The sequence below is a fragment of the Notechis scutatus genome, chromosome 8 (genome assembly GCF_049901735.1).
Source record: "Notechis scutatus isolate UNSWTSFEM ecotype Mainland chromosome 8, rNotScu1.2, whole genome shotgun sequence".
In the NCBI taxonomy this organism is placed as follows: Eukaryota; Metazoa; Chordata; class Lepidosauria; order Squamata; family Elapidae; genus Notechis; species Notechis scutatus.
This window is the reverse complement of record NC_142016.1, coordinates 3,254,057-3,265,966: the sequence shown is the minus strand read 5'-3', so window position 1 is coordinate 3,265,966 and position 11,910 is coordinate 3,254,057. Positions and strand designations below refer to the sequence as shown.

The window sequence follows — 11,910 nt, the reverse complement described above, 5'->3', positions numbered from 1 at the left end:
CATTATTCTCATTCTATATTTCTGCAAGCTTTTACTAATTCTCCCCCCCAAAAAAACATATACACACAACACACAAAACATAAAAAAAAATCTTTTTGGAAAGTAACTTGGACCCAGGTATCTCTCTCTTCATGGACTTCAATTATCTTCATGCTCATCTTACATATCATTACTTATTTTATTTACCATTCTAAGTCTTCTATATTAACTTCTCCACATATTTCACTCTTCTTAATTCTATCTTAATTAATCATCTTAGTTTGAATCATTATATTTGTATCTTTTGTCCATTTTTTATCATCCCTTTGTCTCATTCCTTATGAAAAAGAAGAAAATAAGTTTCTCCTGAAATCATTAATCAGAGTATGATGCCTTTCTATCTCCCCCCTAAATTAATCAAATTAACCTTTAAAATAACATCCAATACCCAATCCGATTTTGCTTGGTACATTCTATCTAACTAGTACATCCAAAATAATTAAATACATAATTAGACAATAAATCCAAATATTAAAAACAAATACTATAATAAAAATTTTATAATAACATCAATACCATAATCTTATTAAACTCTTTAATTAAAAACAGTATTCTAAACCTCCCCTATTATTAAATTTTAAAGCCAATCATTATTAAACATTTTAACATTTTAATCTCTTATCAACTCTTAAACCATTACAATACTACCATCTCATCTTATGTACCTTGCAAAATCTTTTTGAAAAAATTATACTTTATCCATTATCCATAAAAAATTCCTTTTTTTCATTTAATTTCAAAACATTGTAGCTTTTCTCCACCTTTTCCCTTTCTTTCTTCTCCCAACAAACCTTTCTACCCCCCCTTCTTCTAACCTCTGCCTTACTGGCTTCCCTTCTCTGTCGTGTTCCTTTTCCCTTTTGTTTACTATCATCATATTGATTCTGCACCTTATTTTTCCCTTTCTTAAATGTTTTTTTAGATCTTAAGTCCTTTAGTTCTCTTCTTTTCTCTCTTCCTTCTTTCTTGATCAAATTCTGAGATTCATTAAAAATGGCTCCTTCCTTTCTTTCTTGTTCCTCTGCTGTCTTCATCTGTTGTAATGTTTGTTGATAGTTAGTAAGCGCCATATCTAAAAAAAGGAAAGCTTCTTCCACACCATCTTTACCATTTTTTTTTGCTTGTTCATATTTTTTTCTTAGTTCCTCAACAGAGAAAGCCATTATAAATCTTTTCTTTTCTTTTCCCCTTCTTTCTTCTTACAACAACCAGAGTATTCCAAAGAAAATAAAAAAAATAAAGCAGTCCCAAAGTTATCAGTCAGTCCAAACCAAGGCAGAGTTCTCACTTTCTCCTTCTGGGGTAATATCAATCAAAGAGAAAGAAAGTCCAAATCTGTTTAAAATCTTATTGCAATATATTCTAGTCTTCAAATCCTTAAGGCATCTCCTCCAACAAAGTCTTAGCATACAAATATTTTCTTTTTAATCCTCTCTCTTCCCACTCATCGCTTAAAACCAATTTTCACCTAAAAAAATAGGTTTCTTAATATCCAGTTATTTATTCCGTAGGAAAAGAGGGTAAGCTATCCTTTCAGCACCATTAAACTGCCGCTTTTTTCCTCTTCTGGCAGGTATTATTCAGAAAGTCATACTTTTCAGGAATTTTATTAAATATGTCTTAGAGTCCTAGGAGCCAAGAAAAACTTTCTCCTTTCAAGCACTTTCTCCACTTCCTCCTGCGCATTCTTACCCAGCTGCCAGCTTCTTTGTGGCGGCCATTACGGACCGCCGCTGCACTGTCCTGGGAAAAGGGGGTTCTACCGGCCGGGGAGGGGGTCTGCAACACCCCCAAACCCCTCTCCGGATCCCCCCTACCTTCAGCTGCCCCTGCAGGGCAGCCTAGCTCCGACCTGCCTGGGTCGGAGCCCCAAAGCGGCTAGCGCTGCGGCGAGGATCGCGCAAGAAGCGTCCTGCCGCCAGCTGACAAGTCCCCTTGATTCTTTTGAGGGCACGTTTTGAGGACCTGGCGAACCCGGAGAAGGCTGAAGCAGAAATCAAAGTGAAACAGCATGGTCGCCCACCTAAATAGTGTGGGAGTTTAGAAGAGTAGCCAAAAGGCTGCAAGGCTGGCCCAAAAGTCTCTTTGTCTATTACTTCAAGGAAGCTTTGGATCTGGAGCTTAGGAAGCTTAGGAAGCTTAGGAAGTTGTGCACGATCAGAAGTGTGCCTGAACGAATCCAAGATTGGTACTGGATGGCGATGGCAATTGACTTAGAAATTAACCCCCACCACAGGGCTATACAGGAGAAAGCCCCTAAGTGCCAGTTGGGCAGGCATCCAGCTGTGAACCCATCAGCAGAACCAAAGGGAGCAACCAGCCCTGCCATTGAGTGCTACCAATGCAGCCAACTTGGACACAAAGCTTCCGAATGCCTTGTTCCCGCACCCATTCCTCAAGCAAGGACACCGGTCATATCCAAGCTGAAATGAACTCCCCACAAGCCACCTGAGAAGGGGAAGTTCACATGACAGGCCGTGGAGGTTCCCCCTCCTGTTTAAGGAGGGCAAAACTCCGGCCCCAGAAGTGCTTGACTCCAGAGGGAGTGGCAATGAAGACCCAATGTTAAGTGGAGCCGTCTGCCCTTTCACCATAAAGACTCGCATAAGGGTGCCCAGCACCGGAACCCAAGGGGAGCCCACGACTTCAGTCACCGAACCTGTAAGACTGGAAATAGAATGGGATTGGGAGCTGATACGATTTGTGGTTCTCCCAAAAATGACTGAGTCACTCATTCTCGGGTTGGGTTGGCTGGACAAGTGGGCTCCCAACATCACCTGGGAAGGCGGCTACTGCAAAATAAGAATAGGGATAGGTCCTGAGCCTCCCCAACTCCAAATTGAGAACAAACAGCCTTTATGACCAAGGAGCGGTACCAAAAAGAGAGAGTGGCTTCCACAAAAGAGACACCACCAGGTTGCTCACACATAGGTACTTGTACCAAATATATTGGGTGAATAAATATTAAAACTTGTCTTGGTTTTTAGCACAATGCAGCAGGCAAGCAATAAGGGTGCGTTAGAAGCATAAGGAAGCTTAGAAGCTGGACTAAATTAGGTGTAATTCTTTAAAGATAAATTGTAATTGAAAAGATAACAAAAGGGTAACTGCAGCTAAATGGAACATTATGTCTTGATAATAAAAGAAAGGGGAGGTCAAATGTATTTAATAATATAAAGCCTCATGATGAATGTATCCATTTATTGCATAGGGTTGGGGGGGCGGGGGGGAGTGTGGATTTTTTAAGGAAAAGCGTACAGTGAGTTTCGAATAAGGAAACTTGGTAATTTTGTTGTTGTTTGCGTGAAGATAAGAGAGTTGCCGCAAAGACTAAAGGTTTCAACAAAGAACCTTTAAGTAGTATTGCGCCTAGGTCCAAAGAACCCAGATGGGGGGCGATATATCGGATTTTAGATATGGGTTGCTTATGAAAAGCAAAACTGAACATATCACATTTTCATTGGCTTAGGTGAAAGAAAGTCATTCAATAGCTGAACAGGATGAGGAAGATGAACAGGTAGTTAACAGTCCTCCGAGCCCTGTCTTCCCAGAAGACTACAGTATATCTGCCGCCTAGGACCAGGCAACCGTGGCCAGATTACGTTCCAATTCTGTTGAGAAAAAAGATCCTAATAAGGAAAAGAAAGATGGATGCAGCAAGAATAAGGAACGAATTCTAAGAATGAAGGTGATGAAAAGCCAAATTACCTGTAGGAAAGAACCATTGGCGCAAGGATATTTAAGGAAAAAGATAAAGATGGTAATTTAATCCATAAGGCAAGGTTAGAGCCCAGGTTTTGGCAGGCTGACATGAGGGTGCACCTGTCTTAGGCAGCAACCTTGGGCTTTGGTGGGCAGCTAGAAAACTATAGCCATTTGGTGTGGATGCTACTTGCCTTAACATATTATTTATGAAACCTGTTTAAGGAAAATAAGGATAATAAGATTGTTTTGTTAAGAAAGTTCTATGGTCTAAAACAATCAGGTGGGAAAGGGACCAGATTGAAAGGAATTAAGACAAGGATTTAAAAGTGGTTTACTCTGTTTTTTAAAGGGAGACGGGGGGTAAAATGGGAAAGTTCATTATTATCATTCACAGAGATATGCTTTGTAACGAACGTGGCAAAAAATAATAGCGCTATTAGGAAAGAGAAAAGATAATTAGGAGATAAAGTCTCTTAATATAATGAAAAACGGGTTTTAAGATATTCAGGGAGAAAGATACAATGTAAAAGATTACAAGATGGAGTTTGTAACAGCTCAAGAAGAGTCAGGAGTTTAGCAACACTGTGTACAAAGCCCTGAGTTTGATAAGGTGATTTATCAATCTTTAATTGGTAGTTTGAGTTATATTATATGGCTGGACCAGATATATCGAGATCAGTTGGCTAGATTCAATTCTCCCCGTGAAAGCACTGGATTGCAGTAAGAGGATATAAGATATCTTAAAAAGACAATGAATTATTCATTGATTGAACCAAAGGGTGATTTAATTTAAGGCATTGCGATGCTACTTTGGCATCAGAAAGAGACACCAGAAAGTCGACTTCAGGAACAGCCATAAGTGGGTAAGACATTAAGGCTGGAAGTCAAAAGACAACAGCATATAAGTTTGTCTCTATGGAGGCAGAATTCTCCGTTTATCATTGTTATGTACAGAGTTAATAATGTATAAACAAATGTAATGATATAGGTATAACTGTAGATATCATAATTGTACATGAAGACATCAGGCAGCACAAATGGCCCAAAATTGGAGTAAAAACAAGGAGCAAGCATACAGATCTAAGATACCTAAAGTGAGACAATCTAAGAAGTAAGATGATCAGCATCTGAGTCGGAGGACAATTTAGCTGATAATTTCTAAGCCCAAGGGCCAGTAAGCACCAGGAGAGTGTGAAAATATGGGATGTAAGGTTATATTTTTCCCCTAAAAGGGGAGATTTAGGTACATTGATACCAAATATAAAAAACTTGAAAAAAAAAAAAAAATAAATCATGGTTCTTCACAGCAGCGGCAATTAGCTAAGGGCGTAGGTTCATATAAGGAAGCAAGAAGTGCGGCCTGGGGGGCGTGACTGACGTTGCGTTGCGTCGTCGAGGTTCGGGGCCGAGGGGGAAGTTGCAAGGCTCTCAACTTCCGGAGGTGCACTTAAATCTTGTTGGGCGGGCCTGCGATATTCCCTCATACCCAAAGAATATCAAGATTTGGCAGAGGTTACAGTGAGGAGGAATGCAATGTACTTCCCCTTCACCGACCTACTGACTGTGCCATAGAATTCATCCCTGGGGCAAAACTACCTAAACCAAAAATGTACTCGATGTCCCCATGAGAGATGGATGAACTAAGAAAATACATTGATTCCAATTTAGCCAGAGGATTCATCCAGCCAGCAAATCCACAGGTTGCTGCCCACAAGCTATTCAAAGAATTAATATTCATTGATTTTCATGGAATATATGTGGACGTGTACAAAGCACCTACCCCCTGAAGGACCTACTAAACCATTTGGCAAAAGGCAAGATATTTACCAAACTAGACCTGCAAGAAGTATACTACCGGGTCTGAATAAGAGAGGGTGATGAATGGAAGACTGCATTCAATTGCCCGCTTGGTAGTTTTCAGTTCAAAATGATGCCTTTTGGACTCCAGGGAGCCTCCACAGTATTTATGCAACTAATACATGAGGTTCTACATGAGCATCTCTACCAGGGGATCCTAGTTTAATTGGTTGACATTCTCATCTTCACTGAGACAATGGAAGAGCATGTAAACCTGGTGTGACAGGGGTTGGAAAAACTCCTCGATGCCAAACTTTATGTCAAGCTATCAAAATGCTAATTCCATGAAACCTTCCTAGGCTACCTAAGCTACTGAGTATCCAATGAGGGGATTGAAATGGACCCGGCTAAGGTCAAGGCGGTGCTTGACTGGCAACCCCCTTGCACCCGGAAACAACTACAAAATTTCTTGGGGTTCACAAACTTTTACCAACAGTTCATTCCCGTATTCGCTGAGATCGCATTGCCACTAACTGAATTTTTAAAAACAAAAGGGACTGACCCCAAACCGAAACCCAACCAGCCACTAAGTTGGACCCTTGAGTGTTCGAGGAACTAAAGGGACTTTTCTCTAAAGAGCCAATCCTATTACACCCTGATCCAAACAAGCCCTTTGTAGTGCAAGCTGATGTCGCCGTCACTGCAGTGCTCCTACAGAAGAATTCGGTGGCTCAGTTGTGTCCAAAAAATTGATGGACGCAGAATGACGTTGGGCCATATGGGAGAAAGAAATGTCTCTCCTGGAGACATTTCTTGGAAGGGGGAAGGAGCCTTTTGAAGTCTGGACTGACCATAAAGGCACTGAAAACACTGTTAAAACTGTCCACTAAACAAGTCTGCTGGGCACAGTATTTCAAACAATTCAATTTTGAACTAAAGCATACCCCAGGTGAAAAGAACAAGTTAGCTAACGCTTTATCAAGAAAACCTCAGTTTAACAGTAAGCGAGAGGAAGTGATACATGTAGTAGTGCCTCAATCGCAACCAGCAGCTCAAGTCACTGTCTGAAGCCAAGCTAGGAGTCGGGGGGAATACCACGGCCGACCCAATTTTGGCAGAGATGAAATCTGCTATCCCTGAGGACCAATGATTGAAGGACAACCCCAATCTCCTGACAATGAGGGAAGGCTTCACCTGGAAGGGTCCCAAATTTTATGTCCCCTCCAGCCTAAGACTGAAAGTACTGCAATGATGCCACAACTCAAAGCTGGCTGGACACTTTGGGTTCCTTAAAAACCCTCCACTTCATGCCGCGTCAATTCTGGTGGCCAAAAATGAAAGCTGATGTAGAGGATTATGTCAAAACCTGCTCCACCTGTGCGGTGATGAAAATGCGATCAGGAAATCTGCCAGGTCTACTCCAAACTGTAGCTGATCCCAGCCATCCTTGGGAGGAAATAGTGATGGACTTTATTATAGAACTTCCAGAAAGTGGGGAGAATACAGTTATCTGGACAGTAGTTGACCCATTTTCTAGCCAAGCACATTTTACTGCTTACCCTGGATTACCGTCAGCAAAGAAGCTAGCAAAAATGTTCATCAAACAGATTTACAGACTTCATGGAGTGCCTTGACGAACCATCTTGAATCGAGGAGGGCAGTTTACCGCTAAGTTCTGGAGGGAGTTCCTACAGTCCGTAGGGTCCTTACAAGGGTTCAGTTTGGCTTTTCATCCAAGTACGAATGGGGCCACAGAATGAATGAACGCAATGGTGGAACAATACAATACCTGAGGTGTTATGTGGACTACCAACAGAACAATTGGGCCGAGCTGCTGCCATTTGCTGAGGTGGCTTATAACAATGCAGTCCATAGTAGCACCAGCTTAATTCCGTTCCAGGGTACTAGCGGAATAGACTTTGTGCCTATGCCTGAACTGCCTAGAGAGCCTCCCACCTCAATGTCCTTGGCCGAATGGATGGACTCACTAAAAAAGGGGTGGGAGAATACCAAGCATGCTGACAGCCTCAAGATATATTCCACATCTTATATTTTCTGCATCCTAACTATTGCATCTTCTCTGCTGCTATGCTATACTATTTCTTTCAGCTGTCATCAGCAACGGAGGGAGGGGGAACTTGGAAGGGAAGAAAGCTGGAGGTGTTTTGCATTCCTTTGCTGTGGGTAGCAAGGGGAGGGGGTATATGAATTCTTGTCTTTAACTTTCCATTTCTTGCCTAGCTCCTATCCCCTTTTGCGCAGCTGCGAACTTTTATCAAAATATGTCAAGGTCAACGGACAGAAGCCTCATCACCACCTGAAGATGGCCACATGATCGTATTCAGTACTTTTAATTGGAAGAGTCATTTGGACTTTGAGGGGTGGGAACAATTCCATTCCTGTGTATATGTGATCTGCGCGCCAATTCCTCAGTTTCGGAATTAAATCTGTAGCTTCCATTTTAATTTCCAGTAAAAGGATAACTTTGCTCTAACCCATGGAGTCTGAGTATTTCTTTCTTGGATCTTGAAGGGAGCACATACTGACACATGCTCTTGCCCAAGCTGCTGACAAGGACAAGCGTCAAGCAGATAAACACCACTCGCCACAAGTCCCTTTCAAAATGGGCGACAGAGTCTACTTGTCTACTAAATATCTTAGGCTGAGACTGCCTACTAAGAAATTAGATGCCAAGTTCTTAGGCCAATTCCCTCTAGTGAAAGTTATAAACCCGGTAACTGTGCAGCTGAGTCTACCTATAACCCAGATTGGAAGTTCTGATGTTGCTCCTCCCCCACAGTCACATGACTGCCATTTACAATGGTTTTGCGGAAAACCAACGTTCACTTTAAATCTGGAAAAAACTAGGAAAAATAGTCTTGCTTAATGACCACAGCTTTTGCTTTATGACCTCTGCAAAATGGCCATAAAAACAGGTCTGGTCACATGGGTGATTTGCTTTATGACTCTCACAACTTACAACACAATTTCCAGGTTTCATCACGGGTTATAAGTTGTGGACTATCTATTGGGGGTGGGCTGCTACCAGTTCACCCCTCTTTGGGTGAACTCTTAGCTAGTTTTATGGCTGGTTCGGCAAACCGGCAAATCCCACCCCGGATGGCCCGCCCACCTTGCCGCACCCCTCTCAGGAGTCCCTACCTGGCCCGTTTGGGTGTCAGGTAAGTGCAGGGCCCACGCAGAGGCTCTGGAAGGCTAGAAACTGACTCATTTCCAGCCTCCAAAGGGCCTCTGGAGCCCAGGGTAGGCCGTTTTCACCTTCCCAGAGGCTCGAGGAAAGCCTCCAGAGCCTGGGGAGGGTGAAAAATAGGTCTCCCACCATGGTGCAGGAGGCCAACTAGGCCATGCCCACCTAGGAACCAGGCAGAGAACCGGTTGCTGATATTTTTGAAGCCCACTCCTGTTACCTATACCAGGTGCATGTGCCTCCTCTAAAGAGCAGCTAAAGCAAAAATTAATTTTAAAAAGCTTCGCTTCAGCCTGCTGAGCTGGTGCAAGAACTCTCCGTCTCAGTTCCCGTGGGCACCTTTGAATGTTGGTTTTCTTTTCCTTTTGAAAAAAGGGGGAAGTTTGCTGGAGATTAGCCATGAACTTCTCAGGAAGTCATTGGGGTCCCAATAAGCCCTTCTTCTCCATTGTACCCCCCCCCCACTCCCCACCATCTTGGAGGCAAGTCAAAGTCTTCAAGAATGTCTTTTCTGCTGGTTGGGAGAACAGTGTACCATGGATCCTGTCTTGAAGCATCTTCACACCTGCTGCTCGTATTGTACTTCCGTGGCAGTGAAGAAATCCTCCAGGACCCCTTTCAGGAACTCAAAAGTAGGCCGTTGCTCTGGTTTATCCTTCCAGCACTGCAACATCAGTTTGTATAGCTCTTCTGGGCAGTTGTCTGGTTGCGGCATCCGGTACCCTCGGTCCAGGTTTTGGATGACTTCTGGATTGCTCATTCCTGGAGTCACAAGAAAGCAGCATATGAGAACAGGAATGGGATCCAGGTGGTTTCCCCCCACAAGGCCAACGCATCATAAAGCATCCCTAAAAAGGTATGGTGGTGCTTCCCCCAGAATTTCTACCTTATAGCAGAATTTCTCAACTCAGCAACTAAGATGCATGGACTTCAGCTCGCAGAATTCCCCAGCAACCATGATTGGGGTTGAAGTCCACAAACCTTAAAGCTGCCAAGTTTGAGAAACTCTGCCTTAGATAAAGGCAAACTTATTTTGTAGAGATCACAAATGGAAATAGATTGCTACTTACTGACCTGGGTAAGGGATTCGGCCATAAGTGATGATCTCGGTCAGTAGAATCCCAAATGACCAGACATCTGATTTGATAGTGAATACTCCATAATTAATGGCCTCCGGGGCTGTCCATTTAATTGGGAACTTTGCTCCTGAAGGAAGAAATCTTAAGAGAGTGAGAATGATATCTTGGTGCAGATTAGACCCCCCCCCCCTGTTTTCCTCTGGACTTCAATTCCCAGAACTCCCTTAGCTCTATGGATTGTGAATTCAGGAACTGAGTTCCAGCCAATCAGGAGAGTTGGAAGGCTGGAAAAGAAATACTAATTTTCCACAAGAGGAAAACTGGTAAATTTCATTGCATCGACCACAAGAAGGAGCTGTACACTGTGGAATGCCAGTATTTTATGCCACACGTCCTTGATGTACACATCATTAAAAATGTTCCTCATCTATAAAATCAGAGTTTTGTTGATGATCAACACACTAGATTTTCCTGTTCTTGGACCTTCAGTCACCCTTGATATATCTGACTTTTAGTCCAACCCACCCAATAGGGTTGTTGTGGGGGAAAATAGGTGGAGGAAAGTATAATGGATACGTGCACCGCTTTGAATTATTTGTAAAAATAATAAATGTGGGGTTCAAATTAAATAAATAACATGCCCCAGAATCAAACAGAATCACTGCAGTCTTTAAAATACTTTAACATTCTGAGAATTGAAGTCTGCACGTCTTAAAAGTTGTGGGGATTGAGAATTATTTGCTCACAGCATGCAAGGATCACTTCAGAGAGCTGCACTCGAAACCACAGATCTCATTGTACTAAGTTTGCAGAGCGCTTTCCCTCGCTGCCCTTCCTGGCACCAACAACGGAAAGCCAGTGGGTTACAACGTTCTCAGGAGACAGGCTGGGGCACCAACTCAAAGCCAGCCAGCTGCACCTCCAAAACAGTGGAGCAGTTTTCCTACCAGGAGAAAGGATTCTGACCCTTTGGCCAAGCTTGGGTGTGCATCACACACCTGCATTCTAAGGCTCAACTGTGGCCCAGTGTTTCTCACCCTTGGCCACTTTTAAGCTGTGTGGACTTCAATTTCAGAATTCTGGGAGTTGAGGTTGGGTTTAAAGTGACTAAAGTGTTTAAAGTGTTGAGAAACACTTTTGGAATCAGTGTGCATAGTACTTTGGCGTAAGGTCTTCTGTCCTAACTCCTTCCCTCCCACTCTCACCCCAATTCTATCTTCAGAATAATTCATGGACCCTAATCTGCCTGTTCAGAAGAACGAAAGTCTTAGCAGGGGAGTTTAGAAAGGGAGTTTCTAAAGACTGAGAAAGTGTGACTGCACAGTCAAAGCCCCCTTCTTTTTGACATGCAATGCACCCCACACATAAAAATGGATTGGGTGTCGGAAGCTGCCATTTTGATTTATTTTTTTTTACCCTCCCTCTGCAGTCTTCCCTCCCCCCAAGGAAGGAAAAAGCTTTGCTTGCTTGGCAAGGCCAGAGGGGCAGAAGAGACCGACCCTCTTGAGCAGTGTATTCATCGTCCTTCATAAGGCGGGCCAGCCCAAAATCTGCAATCTTGCAGCAGAGGCTTTCAGACACCAGGATATTGGCAGCCCGCAGGTCACGGTGGATATAGTTTTTCTTCTCCAGGAAGGCCATTCCTTCTGCTATCTTTGTGAGAAAAGAGGAGATACACATCACATGCTGCATTTCCATCCCAACTTTCCTCCCAAGGGTAACTCCCTTCCTTTCCCATGTATTCTCACAACCATCCTGTTATAAATCAGGCCGAAAAAACTTCTTAGTCTTTACTTACTTACTTACTTAGCTATTTATGGCTCTCTGAATCCTCCTCCTATTCCTGCTCTTTTCATTGGGTTATGAAGCAGAAAACAGGAATCAATTTCTAAGTATCCTCAGACGGGAAGGTCCTGAGCCAAGGTAGGCAGCCAAGCATGAGACATTAATGCTCAGATCCTGTTTCTGTTTTTGTTTTAACCTGAAGCCTTTCTGACGCTCTTGTTTCAGACAATAGGTTTGGCTGTTTCTTCAATTAACAAACTGAATTGGATAATTGCCTAGCTTGGAGATCGCCAAGTG

The 11,910-nt window shown here is 42.9% G+C and overlaps 1 protein-coding gene across 1 annotated transcript in view; it reads right to left on the bottom strand.

Annotated features, from left to right (window-relative positions):
- Positions 1-8,090: 8,090 nt before the first annotated feature.
- LCK (LCK proto-oncogene, Src family tyrosine kinase) overlaps positions 8,091-11,910 on the bottom strand; it is a 36,237-nt gene continuing 32,417 nt past the window's right edge. Inside the window, exons 11-13 of the mRNA XM_026673696.2 lie at positions 11,328-11,481; positions 9,824-9,955; positions 8,091-9,511 (exon numbers count right to left, since the gene is read on the bottom strand). Coding sequence (XP_026529481.1) covers positions 9,309-9,511; positions 9,824-9,955; positions 11,328-11,481 — 489 coding nt within the window. The 3' untranslated portion in view covers positions 8,091-9,308. The remainder of the gene's footprint in view (positions 9,512-9,823; positions 9,956-11,327; positions 11,482-11,910) is intronic.